The sequence below is a fragment of the Oncorhynchus clarkii genome, unplaced genomic scaffold (genome assembly GCF_045791955.1).
Source record: "Oncorhynchus clarkii lewisi isolate Uvic-CL-2024 unplaced genomic scaffold, UVic_Ocla_1.0 unplaced_contig_4023_pilon_pilon, whole genome shotgun sequence".
NCBI classification, from domain to species: Eukaryota; Metazoa; Chordata; class Actinopteri; order Salmoniformes; family Salmonidae; genus Oncorhynchus; species Oncorhynchus clarkii.
In genome coordinates, this window is record NW_027258189.1 from 20001 (window position 1) to 39324 (window position 19324).

The 19324-nt window shown below is 47.0% G+C and overlaps 2 protein-coding genes across 2 annotated transcripts in view; both read right to left on the reverse strand.

Moving 5' to 3' along the window:
* The window catches only part of LOC139395934 (E3 ubiquitin-protein ligase Mdm2-like), a gene marked incomplete at its 3' end in the record, with an annotated part of 12228 nt that extends 1207 nt beyond the window's left edge, over positions 1-11021 (reverse strand). Inside the window, exons 1-4 of the mRNA XM_071143241.1 lie at positions 10854-11021; positions 3591-3724; positions 1152-1201; positions 895-953 (exon numbers count right to left, since the gene is read on the reverse strand). Of these exons, the coding sequence (XP_070999342.1) occupies positions 895-953; positions 1152-1201; positions 3591-3724; positions 10854-11021 (411 nt within the window). The remainder of the gene's footprint in view (positions 1-894; positions 954-1151; positions 1202-3590; positions 3725-10853) is intronic.
* Positions 11022-16317: 5296 nt separating this feature from the next.
* Positions 16318-19324, reverse strand: part of LOC139395935 (insulin receptor-like) — a 39425-nt gene continuing 36418 nt past the window's right edge. Inside the window, exons 19-20 of the mRNA XM_071143242.1 lie at positions 16949-17083; positions 16318-16755 (exon numbers count right to left, since the gene is read on the reverse strand). Coding sequence (XP_070999343.1) covers positions 16386-16755; positions 16949-17083 — 505 coding nt within the window. The 3' untranslated portion in view covers positions 16318-16385. The remainder of the gene's footprint in view (positions 16756-16948; positions 17084-19324) is intronic.

The following is a 19324-nucleotide window of genomic DNA, read 5'->3' on the forward strand; positions in this document are numbered from 1 at the left end:
GAAATTGGGGAGAAAAAGGGGTAAAATAAAAAAATAAAAAATAAAGATTAAAAGCAATACAAATAAGTTCTCCAGTAGGATTGTCACAACGTTCAAGTTTGTGCTCATCAGACCTGAGATTTGCTCCGTGATAAAAAACTGAGGGAACATCGGTTGAGGCGGTGTGCAGTTTGGAATGGGTCTAGGGAAGTGCTCTCCAACAGGTCGATAGCCAGCGACCAGTAGCTACCAGCCCACCTATGACGAGCTCGACAAACTACTCTGAAAGTACAAGCAATTTTCACGTGTTCCACCGCAAACTGTCCTAAACAGATCTCACAAGTATCAGACAGTACCAAACTGTCCTAAACAGATCTCACAAGTATCAGACAGTACCAAACTGTCCTAAACAGATCAGACAGTACCAAACTGTCCTAAACAGATCTCACAAGTATCTGACAGTACCAGCCACACTGTATAGTCAATGCAACATTCACATGATCCCAGCCCTGGTTAAACACTAGGGGCTACAAAGGCCAAACCAAAATGTTCTCTCAAGGGGCAGCCTGTAAAATTGGGTTGGATTTACAGAAAGAGCCCAGGGCAGATGAGTTGAAGTCGGAACTGATGTTCAAAAGGTCTTGTCGGTTGTAATAAATTACAGAGGAAACAATTCATGGGAATTTATTTTAATTTGTATAATTACAACTAAAGAATTACAAAATAGCAAAGTTGAGTGCTCTAGCTTGTAAAACAGCTGCCATCTCGTACGGCAACATTATAGCAATGCCCCCCAACTGGAATGTTTCAACCAATCACATGCTCTTACCCCCCCCCCCCCCCTCCTTCATTTAGTTTAATGTGTCTATCATAGAAATACAATGAATAGATGCTCTTTCTATGTGGTCTTCTTACCTTAGGCCCTCTATCCGGTTCACTCTGGCTCCTGGGTTCCGTGAAGACAGATTGGGATTCTAAAAAGGAAAAAAATAGAAACGTCTACATTTTCAAAATCAGAATAGACTACTTCCTCATTTGTCTTATCAGCCCAATACATTACGCAACATTGAACTGCCTAGCGTACAAATGTTTTTTTTTTTTTTTTCAAAAGAGATGTATATCAACTAGAAACTACAGGACAATAGAAGTGATGAAAGAAAAGCTAAAAGTACCTTGATTTTTCACTGCTAGGAGATTTTGTGTGATCATAGCGAAGAGAACTCTGAAAGAACAACAAACACACAAGGCTAACATTAGCATAGTGAAACGGTTTCACTATCAGACATCTCTGATTTGTTTAGCAAACAGAAGGCTGCTCATCAGTAATGCATTTTTGAATCATCAGTACACATCTGAGCCAACACATGCAACAGGTGACAGCATATTAAGTGGCTGTATTAGAGGTTAGAAGGATGCATTAGAGGCCAGAGTCTGTATTAGAGGACCAGAGTCTGTATTATAGGTTAGAGGAGATGTATTAGAGGTTAGAAGAGCTGTATTAGAGGCCAGCTTCTGTATTAGAGGCCAGAGTCTGTATTAGAGGACCAGAGTCTGTATTAGAGGTTAGATGAGCTGTATTAGAGGACAGGGAAGCTATATGAGACAACAGAGTCTGTATTAGAGGACAGGGGAGCTGAATTAGAGGAACAGAGTCTGTATTAGAGGAACAGAGTCTGTATTAGAGGACAGGGGAGCTGTATTAGAGGAACATAGTCTGTATTAGAGAACAGAGTCTGTATTAGAGAACAGGGGAGCTGTATTAGAGGAACAGAGTCTGCATTTAAGGCTGTGTAGAAGGGCTGCATTAGAGGCTGTGTAGAGGGGCTGCATTAGAGGCTGTGTAGAGGGGCTGCATTAGAGGCTGTGTAGCGGGGCTGCATTAGAGGCTGTGTAGAAGGGCTGCATTAGAGGCTGTGTAGAGGGACTGCATTAGAGGCTGTGTAGCGGGGCTGCATTAGAGGCTATGTAGAGGGACTGCATTAGAGGCTGTGTAGAAGGGCTGCATTAGAGGCTGTGTAGAAGGGCTGCATTAGAGGCTGTGTAGAAGGGCTGCATTACAGGCTGTGTAGAGGGGCTGCATTAGAGGCTATGTCTGTATTAGAGGTTAGAAGAGCTGTATTAGAGGCCAGCTTCTGTATTAGAGGTTAGAGGAGCTGTATTAGAGGACCAGAGTCTGTATTAGAGGTTAGAGACCAGAGTCTGTATTAGAGATCAGAGTCTGTATTAGAGGTTGAAGTCTGTATTAGAGGTTCGAGACAAGAGTCTGTATTAGAGGTCAGAGGAGCTGTATTAGAGAACAGAGTCTGTATTAGAGGACAGGGGAGCTATATGAGACAACAGAGTCTGTATTAGAGGACAGGGGAGCTGAATTAGAGGAACAGAGTCTGTATTAGAGGAACAGAGTCTGTATTAGAGGAACAGAGTCTGTATTAGAGGACAGGGGAGCTGTATTAGAGGAACAGAGTCTGTATTAGAGAACAGAGTCTGTATTAGAGGACAGGGGAGCTGTATTAGAGGAACAGAGTCTGTATTAGAGGACAGGGGAGTTGTATTAGAGGAACAGAGTCTGTATTAGAGAACAGAGTCTGTATTAGAGGAACAGAGTCTATATTAGAGGAACAGAGTCTGTATTGGAGGACAGGGGAGCTGTATTAGAGGAACAGAGTCTGTATTAGAGGACAGGGGAGTTGTATTAGAGGAACAGAGTCTGTATTAGAGAACAGAGTCTGTATTAGAGGAACAGAGTCTATATTAGAGGAACAGAGTCTGTATTGGAGGACAGGGGAGCTGTATTAGAGGAACAGAGTCTGTATTAGAGAACATAGTCTGTATTAGAGGAACAGAGTCTATATTAGAGAACAGAGTCTGTATTAGAGAACAGAGTCTGTATTAGAGAACAGAGTCTGTATTAGAGAACCAGAGGAGCTGTATTTAGAGGCTGTGTAGAAGGGCTGCGTTAGAGGCTGTGTAGAAGGGCTGCATTTAAGGCTGTGTAGAAGGGCTGCATTAGAGGCTGTGTAGAGGGGCTGCATTATAGGCTGTGTAGCGGGGCTGCATTAGAGGCTGTGTAGAAGGGCTGCATTAGAGGCTGTGTAGAGGGACTGCATTAGAGGCTGTGTAGCGGGGCTGCATTAGAGGCTGTGTAGAAGGGCTAAGTGAGTTTGACAAACTCCAGAAGGAGAACTCACAGATGAAGAGCGTCATCGAAAACCTGAGGAAGCAAAACATGGCTTTAAACCAACAGGATGACCAGGACAAGTTTTCAAGTTTTGTAAGGCTCATCAGTTTTTCAAACGTGCACCGGCCCAGGCTCATTGCTATGGGCTGTTTCCTCATGGCTGTAGGATCCTTCCTCACAGGCCTGCCACACTTCATCATGGGACGGTAAAACAACTGAAATACTGGGTAATCTTGCTGCATTAGAGGCTGTGTAGCGGGGCTGCATTAGAGGCCCCGAGATGTTATAGTAGAGCAACGCTAGCCGAGCAAACAGGGTGTGTGTGTTGGGGGGTTTATTGTCCGTCCCAAGCTGTGTGTGTTATTGTGCGAGTGTGTGCGCATCTCTCTTTGATGGAGAAGATGTCCACACCGTGCAGTGTGTGTGTCCTCACCGTGGTTCATTAACAGAGAAGCTGTCCACTCCCAGTACAGCCCCCAGGGGGTCGTCAGCACAGTGCACTATGTGTTGCTGCTTCATGTCATAAAGCTGTTTCTTCATGATGTACTGGCCCAGGTAGAACATCACCTGACAAATAGACAGCACAGGGGTCAGAGGTCAACAACACAGCACAACACACACGAGAGAGAGAGTAACGGGATACAGGCAGGGGTCAAGGAGAGAGAGTAACAGGGGATACAGGCAGGGGTCAAGAGGAGAGAGAGAGAAACAGGATACAGGCAGGGGTCAAGAGGAGAGAGTAACAGGATACAGGCAGGGGTCAAGAGGAGAGAGAGAGAAACAGGATACAGGCAGGGGTCAAGAGAAGAGAGAGAGAAACAGGATACAGGCAGGGGTCAAGAGGAGAGAGTAACAGGGGATACAGGCAGGGGTCAAGAGGAGAGAGAGAGTAACAGGATACAGGCAGGGGTCAAGAGGAGAGAGTAACAGGGGATATCGGCAGGGGTCAAGAGGAGAGAGAGAGAAACAGGATACAGGCAGGGGTCAAGAGGAGAGAGAGAGTAACAGGGGATACAGGCAGGGGTCAAGAGGAGAGAGAGAGAAACAGGATACAGGCAGGGGTCAAGAGGAGAGAGTAACAGGATACAGGCAGGGGTCAAGAGGAGAGAGAGAGAAACAGGATACAGGCAGGGGTCAAGAGGAGAGAGAGAGAGAAACAGGATACAGGCAGGGGTCAAGAGGAGAGAGAGAGAGAAACAGGATACAGGCAGGGGTCAAGAGGAGAGAGAGAGAAACAGGGGATACAGGCAGGGGTCAAGAGGAGAGAGAGAGAAACAAGGGATACAGGCAGGGGTCAAGAGGAGAGAGAGAGAAACAGGATACAGGCAGGGGTCAAGAGGAGAGAGTAACAGGGGATACAGGCAGGGGTCAAGAGGAGAGAGTAACAGGGGATACAGGCAGGGGTAAAGAGGAGAGAGAGAGTAACAGGGGATACAAGCAGGGGTCAAGAGGAGAGAGAGAGAAACAGGATACAGGCAGGGGTCAAGAGGAGAGAGAGAGAAACAGGATACAGGCAGGGGTCAAGAGGAGAGGGAGAGAAACAGGATACAGGCAGGGGTCAAGAGGAGAGAGAGAGAAACAGGGGATACAGGCAGGGGTCAAGAGGAGTGAGAGAGTAACAGGGGATACAGGCAGGGGTCAAGAGGAGAGAGTAACAGGATACAGTCAGGGGTCAAGAGGAGAGAGTAACAGGATACAGGCAGGGGTCAAGAGGAGAGAGAGAGTAATAGGGGATACAGGCAGGGGTCAAGAGGAGAGAGTAACAGGGGATACAGGCAGGGGTCAAGAGGAGAGAGAGAGAAACAGGGGATACAGGCAGGGGTCAAGAGGAGAGAGAGAGAAACAGGGGATACAGGCAGGGGTCAAGAGGAGAGAGTAACAGGATACAGGCAGGTGTCAAGAGGAGAGAGAGAAAAATAGGGGATACAGGCAGGGGTCAAGAGGAGAGAGAGAGAAATAGGGGATACAGGCAGGGGTCAAGTGGAGAGAGAGATAAATAGGGGATACAGGCAGGGGTCAAGAGGAGAGAGAGAGAGAAATAGGGGATACAGGCAGGGGTCAAGAGGAGAGAGAGAGAAACAGGGGATACAGGCAGGGGTCAAGAGGAGAGAGAGAGTAACAGGGGATACAGGCAGGGGTCAAGAGGAGAGAGTAACAGGGGATACAGGCAGGGGTCAAGAGGAGAGAGAGAGTATCAGGGGATACAGGCAGGGGTCAAGAGGAGAGAGAGAGAGAAACAGGATACAGGCAGGGGTCAAGAGGAGAGAGTAACAGGGGATACAAGCAGGGGTCAAGAGGAGAGAGTAACAGGGGATACAAGCAGGGGTCAAGAGGAGAGAGACAGAAACAGGGGATACAGGCAGGGGTCAAGAGGAGAGAGAGAGTAACAGGGGATACAGGCAGGGGTCAAGAGGAGAGAGAGAGAAACAGGGGATACAGGCAGGGGTCAAGAGGAGAGAGTAACAGGGGATACAGGCAGGGGTCAAGAGGAGAGAGTAACAGGGGATACAGGCAGGGGTCAAGAGGAGAGAGAGAGTAACAGGGGATACAGGCAGGGGTCAAGAGGAGAGAGAGAGTAACAGGGGATACAGGCAGGGGTCAAGAGGAGAGAGTAACAGGGGATACAGGCAGGGGTCAAGAGGAGAGAGTAACAGGGGATACAGGCAGGGGTCAAGAGGAGAGAGTAACAGGGGATACAGGCAGGGGTCAAGAGGAGAGAGAAACAGGATACAGGCAGGGGTCAAGAGGAGAGAGAGAGAAACAGGATACAGGCAGGGGTCAAGAGGAGAGAGAGAGTAACAGGATACAGGCAGGGGTCAAGAGGAGAGAGAGAGAAACAGGATACAGGCAGGGGTCAAGAGGAGAGAGAGAGTAACAGGATACAGGCAGGGGTCAAGGGGAGAGAGAGAGAGAAACAGGATACAGGCAGGGGTCAAGAGGAGAGAGAGAGAAACAGGATACAGGCAGGGGTCAAGAGGAGAGAGTAACAGGGGATACAGGCAGGGGTCAAGAGGAGAGAGTAACAGGGGATACAGGCAGGGGTCAAGAGGAGAGAGAGAGTAACAGGATACAGGCAGGGGTCAAGAGGAGAGAGAGAGAAACAGGATACAGGCAGGGGTCAAGAGGAGAGAGAGAGAAACAGGATACAGGCAGGGGTCAAGAGGAGAGAGTAACAGGGGATACAAGCAGGGGTCAAGAGGAGAGAGTAACAGGGGATACAGGCAGGGGTCAAGAGGAGAGAGAGAGAGAAACAGGGGATACAGGCAGGGGTCAAGAGGAGAGAGTAACAGGGGATACAGGCAGGGGTCAAGAGGAGAGAGTAACAGGATACAGGCAGGGGTCAAGAGGAGAGAGTAACAGGATACAGGCAGGGGTCAAGAGGAGAGAGTAACAGGGGATACAAGCAGGGGTCAAGAGGAGAGAGAGAGAAACAGGATACAGGCAGGGGTCAAGAGGAGAGAGAGAGAAACAGGATACAGGCAGGGGTCAAGAGGAGAGAGAGAGAAACAGGATACAGGCAGGGGTCAAGAGGAGAGAGTAACAGGGGATAGAAGCAGGGGTCAAGAGGAGAGAGTAACAGGGGATACAAGCAGGGGTCAAGAGGAGAGAGTAACAGCGGATACAGGCAGGGGTCAAGAGGAGAGAGAGAGAAACAGGATACAGGCAGGGGTCAAGAGGAGAGAGAGAGAGAGAGAGAGTAACAGGGGATACAGGCAGGGGTCAAGAGGAGAGAGAGAGTAACAGGGGATACAGGCAGGGGTCAAGAGGAGAGAGAGAGTAACAGGGGATACAGGCAGGGGTCAAGAGGAGAGAGAGAGAGAAACAGGGGATACAGGCAGGGGTCAAGAGGAGAGAGAGAGTAACAGGGGATACAGGCAGGGGTCAAGAGGAGAGAGAGAGTAACAGGGGATACAGGCAGGGGTCAAGAGGAGAGAGAGAGTAACAGGGGATACAGGCAGGGGTCAAGAGGAGAGAGTAACAGGGGATACAAGCAGGGGTCAAGAGGAGAGAGTAACAGGGGATACAAGCAGGGGTCAAGAGGAGAGAGAGAGTAACAGGATACAGGCAGGGGTCAAGAGGAGAGAGAGAGAAACAGGATACAGGCAGGGGTCAAGAGGAGAGAGAGAGAAACAGGATACAGGCAGGGGTCAAGAGGAGAGAGTAACAGGGGATACAAGCAGGGGTCAAGAGGAGAGAGTAACAGGGGATACAGGCAGGGGTCAAGAGGAGAGAGAGAGAGAAACAGGGGATACAGGCAGGGGTCAAGAGGAGAGAGTAACAGGGGATACAGGCAGGGGTCAAGAGGAGAGAGTAACAGGATACAGGCAGGGGTCAAGAGGAGAGAGTAACAGGATACAGGCAGGGGTCAAGAGGAGAGAGTAACAGGGGATACAAGCAGGGGTCAAGAGGAGAGAGAGAGAAACAGGATACAGGCAGGGGTCAAGAGGAGAGAGAGAGAAACAGGATACAGGCAGGGGTCAAGAGGAGAGAGAGAGAAACAGGATACAGGCAGGGGTCAAGAGGAGAGAGTAACAGGGGATAGAAGCAGGGGTCAAGAGGAGAGAGTAACAGGGGATACAAGCAGGGGTCAAGAGGAGAGAGTAACAGCGGATACAGGCAGGGGTCAAGAGGAGAGAGAGAGAAACAGGATACAGGCAGGGGTCAAGAGGAGAGAGAGAGAGAGAGAGTAACAGGGGATACAGGCAGGGGTCAAGAGGAGAGAGAGAGTAACAGGGGATACAGGCAGGGGTCAAGAGGAGAGAGAGAGTAACAGGGGATACAGGCAGGGGTCAAGAGGAGAGAGAGAGAGAAACAGGGGATACAGGCAGGGGTCAAGCGGAGAGAGAGAGTAACAGGGGATACAGGCAGGGGTCAAGAGGAGAGAGAGAGTAACAGGGGATACAGGCAGGGGTCAAGAGGAGAGAGAGAGTAACAGGGGATACAGGCAGGGGTCAAGAGGAGAGAGTAACAGGGGATACAAGCAGGGGTCAAGAGGAGAGAGTAACAGGGGATACAAGCAGGGGTCAAGAGGAGAGAGTAACAGCGGATACAGGCAGGGGTCAAGAGGAGAGAGAGAGAAACAGGATACAGGCAGGGGTCAAGAGGAGAGAGAGAGAGAGAGTAACAGGGGATACAGGCAGGGGTCAAGAGGAGAGAGAGAATAACAGGGGATACAGGCAGGGGTCAAGAGGAGAGAGAGAGTAACAGGGGATACAGGCAGGGGTCAAGAGGAGAGAGAGAGAAATAGGGGATACAGGCAGGGGTCAAGAGGAGAGAGAGAGTAACAGGGGATACAGGCAGGGGTCAAGAGGAGAGAGAGAGTAACAGGGGATACAGGCAGGGGTCAAGAGGAGAGAGATAGTAACAGGGGATACAGGCAGGGGTCAAGAGGAGAGAGAGAGTAACAGGGGATACAGGCAGGGGTCAAGAGGAGAGAGAGAGAAACAGGGGATACAGGCAGGGGTCAAGAGGAGAGAGTAACAGGATACAGGCAGGGGTCAAGAGGAGAGAGAGAAACAGGGGATACAGGCAGGGGTCAAGAGGAGAGAGAGAGAGAAACAAGGGATACAGGCAGGGGTCAAGAGGAGAGAGAGTAACAGGGGATACAGGCAGGGGTCAAGAGGAGAGAGTAACAGGGGATACAGGCAGGGGTCAAGAGGAGAGAGTAACAGGGGATACAGGCAGGGGTCAAGAGGAGAGAGAAACAGGATACAGGCAGGGGTCAAGAGGAGAGAGAGAGAAACAGGATACAGGCAGGGGTCAAGAGGAGAGAGTAACAGGGGATACAGGCAGGGGTCAAGAGGAGAGAGTAACAGGGGATACAGGCAGGGGTCAAGAGGAGAGAGAAACAGGATACAGGCAGGGGTCAAGAGGAGAGAGAGAGAAACAGGATACAGGCAGGGGTCAAGAGGAGAGAGAGAGTAACAGGATACAGGCAGGGGTCAAGAGGAGAGAGAGAGTAACAGGATACAGGCAGGGGTCAAGGGGAGAGAGAGAGTAACAGGATACAGGCAGGGGTCAAGGGGAGAGAGAGAGTAACAGGATACAGGCAGGGGTCAAGAGGAGAGAGAGAGAAACAGGATACAGGCAGGGGTCAAGAGGAGAGAGAGAGAAACAGGATACAGGCAGGGGTCAAGAGGAGAGAGTAACAGGGGATACAAGCAGGGGTCAAGAGGAGAGAGTAACAGGGGATACAGGCAGGGGTCAAGAGGAGAGAGTAACAGGGGATACAGGCAGGGGTCAAGAGGAGAGAGTAACAGGGGATACAGGCAGGGGTCAAGAGGAGAGAGTAACAGGATACAGGCAGGGGTCAAGAGGAGAGAGTAACAGGATACAGGCAGGGGTCAAGAGGAGAGAGTAACAGGGGATACAAGCAGGGGTCAAGAGGAGAGAGTAACAGGATACAGGCAGGGGTCAAGAGGAGAGAGAGAGAAACAGGATACAGGCAGGGGTCAAGAGGAGAGAGAGAGAAACAGGATACAGGCAGGGGTCAAGAGGAGAGAGTAACAGGGGATACAAGCAGGGGTCAAGAGGAGAGAGTAACAGGGGATACAAGCAGGGGTCAAGAGGAGAGAGTAACAGCGGATACAGGCAGGGGTCAAGAGGAGAGAGAGAGAAACAGGATACAGGCAGGGGTCAAGAGGAGAGAGAGAGAGAGAGAGTAACAGGGGATACAGGCAGGGGTCAAGAGGAGATAGAGAGTAACAGGGGATACAGGCAGGGGTCAAGAGGAGAGAGAGAGAGAAACAGGGGATACAGGCAGGGGTCAAGAGGAGAGAGAGAGTAACAGGGGATACAGGCAGGGGTCAAGAGGAGAGAGAGAGTAACAGGGGACACAGGCAGGGGTCAAGAGGAGAGAGTAACAGGGGATACAAGCAGGGGTCAAGAGGAGAGAGTAACAGGGGATACAAGCAGGGGTCAAGAGGAGAGAGTAACAGCGGATACAGGCAGGGGTCAAGAGGAGAGAGTAACAGGGGATACAGGCAGGGGTCAAGAGGAGAGAGAGAGTAACAGGGGATACAGGCAGGGGTCAAGAGGAGAGAGAGAGTAACAGGGGATACAGGCAGGGGTCAAGAGGAGAGAGAGAGTAACAGGGGATACAGGCAGGGGTCAAGAGGAGAGAGAGAGTAACAGGGGATACAGGCAGGGGTCAAGAGGAGAGAGAGAGTAACAGGGGATACAGGCAGGGGTCAAGAGGAGAGAGAGAGTAACAGGGGATACAGGCAGGGGTCAAGAGGAGAGAGAGAAACAGGGGATACAGGCAGGGGTCAAGAGGAGAGAGTAACAGGATACAGGCAGGGGTCAAGAGGAGAGAGAGAAACAGGGGATACAGGCAGGGGTCAAGAGGAGAGAGAGAGAGAAACAAGGGATACAGGCAGGGGTCAAGAGGAGAGAGAGAGAAACAGGATACAGGCAGGTGTCAAGAGGAGAGAGAGAGAAACAGGATACAGGCAGGGGTCAAGAGGAGAGAGTAACAGGGGATACAGGCAGGGGTCAAGAGGAGAGAGAGAGAAACAGGGGATACAGGCAGGGGTCAAGAGGAGAGAGAGAGAAACAGGGGGTACAGGCAGAGGTCAAGAGGAGAGAGAGAGAGAAACAGGATACAGGCAGGGGTCAAAATGAAAAGTGGAAGATTCATTTGAAATGGTTTTGATTTGTTGATGGATTTTGATGCACACAAAATCCATCTAAAAACTTGTATTTGTCCTTGAAGCAGCAGAAGGTTTTGGTCTTCTCCGGTATCGTTGGCATCTTCTCCGGTATCGTTGGCATCTTCTCCGGTATCGTTGGCATCTTCTCCGGTATCGTTGGCATCTTCTCCGGTATCGTTGGCATCTTCTCCGGTATCGTTGGCAAAATCCATCTAAAAACTTGTATTTGTCCTTGAAGCAGCAGAAGGTTTTTGATCTTCTCTGGTATCGTTGACATATTTTCCAGTCTGCTCCCTCTCTCCTTCCTAGAAGGGCTAAAAGAATGAGTCAGATGTTATTTGTAGAACAACATGTTCTTTCAGAGCCTCAACATGTCAAGGCATGTTATGAAGCCTTATAACCTCTGATAAGTGTTATGAAGCCTTATAACCTCCGATAAGTGTTATGAAGCCTTATAACCTCTGATAAGTGTTATGAAGCCTTAACCTCTGATAAGTGTTAGATGGTTGATGTCCTTGATGATCTTTATGGCCTTCCTGTAACATCGGGTGGTGTAGGTGTCCTGGAGGGCAGGTAGTTTGCCCCCGGTGATGCGTTGTGCAGACCTCACTACCCTCTGGAGAGCCTTACGGTTGAGGGCGGAGCAGTTGCCGTACCAGATGGTGATACAGCCCGCCAGGATGCTCTCGATTGTGCATCTGTAGAAGTTTGTGAGTGCTTTTGGTGACAAGCCGAATTTCTTCAGCCTCCTGAGGTTGAAGAGGCGCTGCTGCGCCTTCTTCACGATGCTGTCTGTGTGAGTGGACCAATTCAGTTTGTCTGTGATGTGTATGCAGAGGAACTTAAAACTTGCTACCCTCTCCACTACTGTTCCATCGATGTGGATAGGGGGGGTGTTCCCTCTGCTGTTTCCTGAAGTCCACAATCATCTCCTTAGTTTTGTTGACGTTGAGTGTGAGGTTATTTTCCTGACACCACACTCCGAGGGCCCTCACCTCCTCCCTGTAGGCCGTCTCGTCGTTGTTGGTAATCAAGCCTACCACTGTTGTGTCGTCCGCAAACTTGATGATTGAGTTGGAGGCGTGCGTGGCCACGCAGTCGTGGGTGAACAGGGAGTACAGGAGAGGGCTCAGAACGCACCCTTTTGGGGCCCCAGTGTTGAGGCTCAGCGGGGTGGAGATGTTGTTGCCTACCATCACCACCTGGGGGCGGCCCGTCAGGAAGTCCAGTACCCAGTTGCACAGGGCGGGGTCGAGACCCAGGGTCTCGAGCTTGGAGGGTATGGTGGTGCGCGATGAGACAAGGAGATCCCTACCGAACAATCTAACCCTAACCCGGACGACGCTAGGCCAATTGTGCATCGCCCCACGGACCTCCCGGTCGCGGCCGGTTACGACAGAGCCTGGGCGTGAACCCAGGGACTCTGATGGCACAGCTGGCGCTGCAGTACAGCGCCCTTAACCACTGCGCCACCCGGGAGGCCTTACATAACATTTATTGATGAATGATCTGTGAAGCATTTGTGAAGGTCTTAAAAAGGTTTTTAAATGGTTGCTTGGTTTAAAGTGGGACCACAGCTTTTACATGGAATGACAAGGCACTCTCTCTGGAGAGGGAGCAGAGCAAGGCATGGCAGACAGAATCTATCCCCCCTTTCTCTCACAGCCATGAGATGCTTTACATGTTTTTGGCCAATGAAAGTCTAGACACAACAACTACCACACCATACTGGCAGTTCCTAGAAATGTGTCTTGTTAAAGGTTTCAGAATGTCAACTATTTCACTTATGGCTAATTCTCAGAGAAGTGTTCCTTCTATCAATCTATTACTAACATTGTAACTACATTAGCACTTGGTTGTACAGGGGTTTCAGCAGACTCTGAACTAATGCCTCATTTGGGAAATTAAATGTTGTCTTTATGGACGAAACGGAATGGAATTAAAAGGATTTGGAGATCAACAAATAGTGAGGATCTGGAGTGAAGTTTGAAGAAAAAGTATACATCTGATAAACCAGTCATGTGTGTGAAATGACACCATAATATACACCATTATGCTGCTACCTTTATCCACCATTATGCTGCTACCTTTATACACCGTTATGCTGCTCTCAGTATACACCATTATGCTGCTACCTTTATACACCATTATGCTGCTACCTTTATACACCATTATGCTGCTACCTTTATACACCATTATGCTGCTACCTTTATACACCATTATGCTGCTACCTTTATACACCATTATGCTGCTACCTTTATACACCATTATGCTGCTACCTTTATACACCATTATGCTGCTACCTTTATACACCGTTATGCTGCTCTCAGTATACACCATTATGCTGCTACCTTTATACACCATTATGCTTCTACCTTTATACACCATTATGCTGCTACCTTTATACACCATTATGCTGCTACCTTTATACACCATTATGCTGCTACCTTTATACACCATTATGCTGCTACCTTTATACACCATTATGCTGCTACCTTTATACACCATTATGCTGCTACCTTTATACACCATTATGCTGCTACCTTTATACACCGTTATGCTGCTACCTTTATACACCATTATGATAATATATTTTGGTCAGGGCTCCCTTGACAAATAGGGATCTATCTTAATGATAATAAATAAATACAATGCACTTCTCATAATGAAAACTCTTTATGAGACCAAAACACTACGTTTTTCTGAATGTTTCCTGAATAAAAAACAAAATAACTAATTGTATTCACTTCAATTATTCACTAATTGTATTCACTTCTCAGAAAAGAGGACCAAAAACAAGTACACACTTAGATACTTACATGGACAAAACAAGTAAACAACTTCTGTTCTCCAGTCCCAGTCCAGGCTCCAGTGGCCTGCTACTAACTGCTCTTTCCCCAGATGTTTCCCTGTGAATCACCAGTGTGTAAGTCTTTATTGATTTCCTGCCCTGACCTGTTGTGTTCTGTTGTTCCCTCTAATGCTGTAGCTAAACACTGGCCTGTGAAGTCTCTCCTCACACTCACCCTGTCCCGGCTAAAAGGCTGCTCCTACTGGCAGGCTACCACGACTAGTCGCTGTTTTAACTCAACCTAACATTCTACATGCTGGCAAGGTGTCTGTTTAAAACCACATAAACAAGATTACTTTGCTAATCTGAACAGTGAGTGGAGTAGGATAATTTATTCATTATTTCCTTAAGAAAGCAGGGAGCCTCGTCTCTGCTGGACAGGGACAACAGAGTACCCTTTCCATATCCACACCATTACTATCAAGCAACATCTTCAAGACACACATTTACATGACAACAATAAGATGAATCAGTGAGATATTAATGATATATTGTACTTTATAAACTGGGTGGTTTGAGCCCTGAATTCTGATTGGCTGAAAGCCATGGTATATCACACCGTATACCACGGGTATGTCAAAACATTTAGTTTTACTGCTGTAATTACATTGGTAAGCAGCTTAAAATAGCAATAAGGTGTTATACAATGGGTGGGTCTAATCCTGGATGCTGATTGGTTAAAACCGCATTACAGCCGGTGTCTATTCCACAAGTTACCACCGGCTAAATCTATGATGTTGAAATGCCTATTTACTCTGTTCCATCTGACTGTGCAATCCACTGTCTCATCAGACCAGCCAGGCAATTTATATTTCAACAGCGCAGATTTGTAATAAACTTGCTGTCTGTCTCTATGACATTTCAAACATTGTTTCAATATTGAAATTCGATCTCCAGGTAAACTAGGGTAATGAATATGTCGGGAGTCGGGACGAGACAGACAGACTGGCAGCTTTTCTCAGCCAGCTGAAATCATGAATCAGGAACATTTCTATAGATATACAGTGCCTTGCGAAAGTATTCGGCCCCCTTGAACTTTGCGACCTTTTGCCACATTTCAGGCTTCAAACATAAAGATATAAAACTGTATTTTTTTGTGAAGAATCAACAACGAGTGGGACACAATCATGAAGTGGAACGACATTTATTGGATATTTCAAACTTTTTTAACAAATCAAAAACTGAAAAATTGGGCGTGCAAAATTATTCAGCTCCTTTACTTTCAGTGCAGCAAACTCTCTCCAGAAGTTCAGTGAGGATCTCTGAATGATCCAATGTTGACCTAAATGACTAATGATGATAAATACAATCCACCTGTGTGTAATCAAGTCTCCGTATAAATGCACCTGCACTGTGATAGTCTCAGAGGTCCGTTAAAAGCGCAGAGAGCATCATGAAGAACAAGGAACACACCAGGCAGGTCCGAGATACTGTTGTGAAGAAGTTTAAAGCCGGATTTGGATACAAAAAGATTTCCCATGCTTTAAACATCCCAAGGAGCACTGTGCAAGCGATAATATTGAAATGGAAGGAGTATCAGACCACTGCAAATCTACCAAGACCTGGCCGTCCCTCTAAACTTTCAGCTCATACAAGGAGAAGACTGATCAGAGATCAGTGATGATCACTCTGGATGAACTGCAGAGATCTACAGCTGAGGTGGGAGACTCTGTCCATAGGACAACAATATACTCTGTCCATAGGACAACATAGGACAAAAGTATATTGCACAAATCTGGCCTTTATGGAAGAGTGGCAAGAAGAAAGCCATTTCTTAAAGATATCCATAAAAAGTGTTGTTTAAAGTTTGCCACAAGCCACCTGGGAGACACACCAAACATGTGGAAGAAGGTGCTCTGGTCAGATGAAACCAAAATTGAACTTATTGGCAACAATGCAAAACGTTATGTTTGTCGTAAAAGCAACACAGCTCATCACCCTGAACACACCATCCCCACTGTCAAACATGGTGGTGGCAGCATCATGGTTTGGGCCTGCTTTTCTTCAGCAGGGACAGGGAAGATGGTTAAAATCGATGGGAAGATGGATGGAGCCAAATACAGGACCATTCTGGAAGAAAATCTGATGGAGTCTGCAAAAGACCTGAGACTGGGACAGAGATTTGTCTTCCAACAAGACAATGATCCAAAACATAAAGCAAAATCTACAATGGAATGGTTCAAAAATAAACATATCCAGGTGTTAGAATGGCCAAGTCAAAGTCCAGACCTCAATCCAATCGAGAATCTGTGGAAAGAACTGAAAACTGCTGTTCACAAAATGCTCTCCATCCAACCTCACTGAGCTCGAGCTGTTTTGCAAGGAGGAATGGGAAAAAATGTCAGTCTCTCGATGTGCAAAACTGATAGAGACATACCCCAAGCGACTTACAGCTGTAATCGCAGCAAAAGGTGGCGCTACAAAGTATTAACTTAAGGGGGCTGAATAATTTTGCACGCCCAATTTTTCAGTTTTTGATTTGTTAAAAAAGTTTGAAAAATCCAATAAATGTCGTTCCACTTCATGGTTGTGTCCCACTTGTTGTTGATTCTTCACAAAAAAATAAAATTTTATATCTTTATGTTTGAAGCCTGAAATGTGGCAAAAGGTCGCAAAGTTCAAGGGGGCCGAATACAGGCAAGGCACTGTATATAAAATGAACAAACAAAACAAAAATATATTCATATCTATGCATCTGTGTGAGGAAAGGTTGGGCCTAAGGGATTCAATATCCATACAGTGTTCTGTTAGTTCTATCCGTCCGTTCGTCTTTCCCCCGTTCATGTGTGTGTACGGGACGTAGCTCGTAGCTGTTTTGTCTCAACCCCAGCAATGAGCTGTGGTCTCCCCTCTGAGAGTACGAGGAACTGTGGTCCCCTCTCTGGGAGTAGGAGGACGGGTCCAGGGGAATGCTTTCCATGTTGTCCATGTCTAGGTCAAAGTCCTCCTGCTCCTGAGGCTTGTTTTCCTGACTGTAGTAGAAGGAGACCTCCTGGAAGGACTGGTGAAGGTCCTCGTGGAGCATTTCGATGATCTCCTGGAAGCTTGGACGCAGCTTGGGGTTATACTGCCAGCACATCGACATCAGGTCGTGTCTGAATAGCAGGAGAGAGGAGCTGCTGTTACATCTTTTAGTTGAGAGCTGATGTTCGTTGTCGTTTAAACAGGATTTCATCAATATCACACACAAAAGTGTAATCCATGTTCCATACAGTTCCCTTCAATAATGATTAATCTTGTTATGACCAGTCACAGCTGGACATAGATATGTACAGTACGGAGACTTACAGCCGGTCAGCACAGTTGTCTGGTCGGTCCAGAAATCCTCCGTCCATGACGAACTTCAGGACCTGCTCGTTGGACAGGCCCTGGTATGGCTGCCCTGCTAGGGTACTGACCTCCCACAGCACCACACCAAATGACCTGGAAGAGAGAAAAAACATAGGAGAGAGAAAAAAATCAGTGGCAACGAAAAACTCCATAGGTGGATAGGTAGGGAGAGAAATCTTGAGAAGATCCAGATTCTGTCCATCTGGACCAGGGATGAGCAACTCCAGTCCTCGGGGGCCTGATTGGTTTCACACTTTTGCCACAGTCCCAGCTAACACACCTGACTTCAATAATCAAATAATCATGATATTCAGTTTAGATTTAGCAATTAGTTTAATCAGCTGTGTTTACTAGCGACACGATGGTGTAGGCCTGATCACCGACGACAATGAGACAGCCTATAGGGAGGAGGTCAGTGACCTGGCAGTGAGGTGCCAGGGCAACAACCTCTCACTTAACATCAGCAAGTAGTGTTAAGGAATTCATTGTTCTTTGAGGTCAGTTCGGTTTCATTTTGGTTGTTACAAAAATACATTTTAAAAATCACGGTTTTCAATTTAGGTTTTGATACATGTGGGTTGAATGCTGTAACACAGAATAAAACAATAAAAGTCCCACAGTTGTGACTATTACTGCTTATCAACTCATAAAGTATAGAGCTGCTGCCTATGCTGTCTGACAAAATCACTATTTTAGGAGTGCTGAATACCAACTTTCAATCTTACAGTGTGAATGGGGAATTCTGTAAGAGTTACATTTTTTAAACATTTTTATTTATTCCCTCTGAAAGCTTTTGTTGTCTTTCTGCACTGAGTCAGTTCCTCGCTGCTGTTTCCAACGTCTTATCATCGACTCATTAAGGCCAAGCTCCCATGCAGCAGCTCTATTTCCTTTTCCAACAGCCAGATTTATTGCCTTCAACTTGAAAGCTGCATCAGTAATCAGAATGATGGGAAGTTTGATTTACGATCACATTATGTGACGGTGCTCAGTTGTTTGGCGGCATGAATCTTGTGAAAGCGGGAAAAATCCATAAATTAGCCGCGTCATTGTATAAACCACGAGGTTCAAAGTGTGGGAATAAAGTAGCGGCTTATAGTCCGGAAATTACGGTATACAGTTGAAGTCGGAAGTTTACATACACCTTAGCCAAATACATTTAAACTCAGTTTTTCACAATTCTAGTAAAAGTTCCCTGTTTTAGGTCAGTTAGGATCACCACTTTATTTTAAGAATGTGAAATGTCAGAATAATAGTAGAGAGATTGATTTATTTCAGCCTGTATTTCTTTCATCACATTCCCAGTGGGTCAGAAGTTTACATACACTCAATTAGTATTTGGTAGCATTGCCTTTAAATTGTTTAACTTGGGTCAAACATTATGGGTAGCCTTCCAAAAGCTTCCCACAATAAGTTGGGTGAATTTTGGCCCATTCCTCCTGACAGAGCTGGTGTAACTGAATCAGGTTTGTAGGCCTCCTTGCTCACACACGCCTTTTCAGTTCTGCCCACAACTTTTCTATAGGATTGAGGTCAGGGCTTTGTAATGGCCACTCCAATACCTTGATTTTGTTGTCCTTGGTGATTATGGCCAAACAGTTCTATTTTTGTTTTATCAGACCAGAGGACATTTCTCCAAAAAGTACAATCTTTGTCCCCATGTGCAGCTGCAAACTGTAGTCTGGCTTTCTTTATGGCGGTTTTTGGAGCAGTGGCTTCTTCCTTGCTGAGCGGCCTTTCAGGTTATGTTGATATAGGACCAGATTTACTGTGGATATAGATACTTTTGTACCTGTTTCCTCCAGCATCTTCACATGCTCCTTTGCTGTTGTTCTGGGATTGATTTGCACTTTTTGCACCAAAGTACGTACATCTGTAGGAGACAGAACGCATCTCCTTCCTGAGCGGTATGATGGCTGCGTGCGTGGTCCCATGGTGTTTATACTTGCATATTATTGTTTGTACAGATGAACATGGTACCTTCAACCGTTTGGAAATTGCTTGTGGAGGCCTACAATTTTTTTCTGAGGTCTTGGCTGATTTATTTTATTTTCTCATGATGTCAAGCAAAGAGGCACTGAGTTTGAAGGTATGCCTTGAAATACATCCACAGGTACACCTCCAATTGACTCAAATTATGTCCATTAGCCTATCAGAATCTCCTAAAGCCATGACATTTTCTGGAATTTTCCAAGCTATTTAAAGGCACAGTCAACTTAGTGTATGTAAACTTCTGACCCACTGGAATTGTAATGCAGTGAATTCTAAGTGAAATAATGTCATGCACAAAGTAGATGTCCTAACCGACTTGCCAAAACTATAGTTTGTTAACAA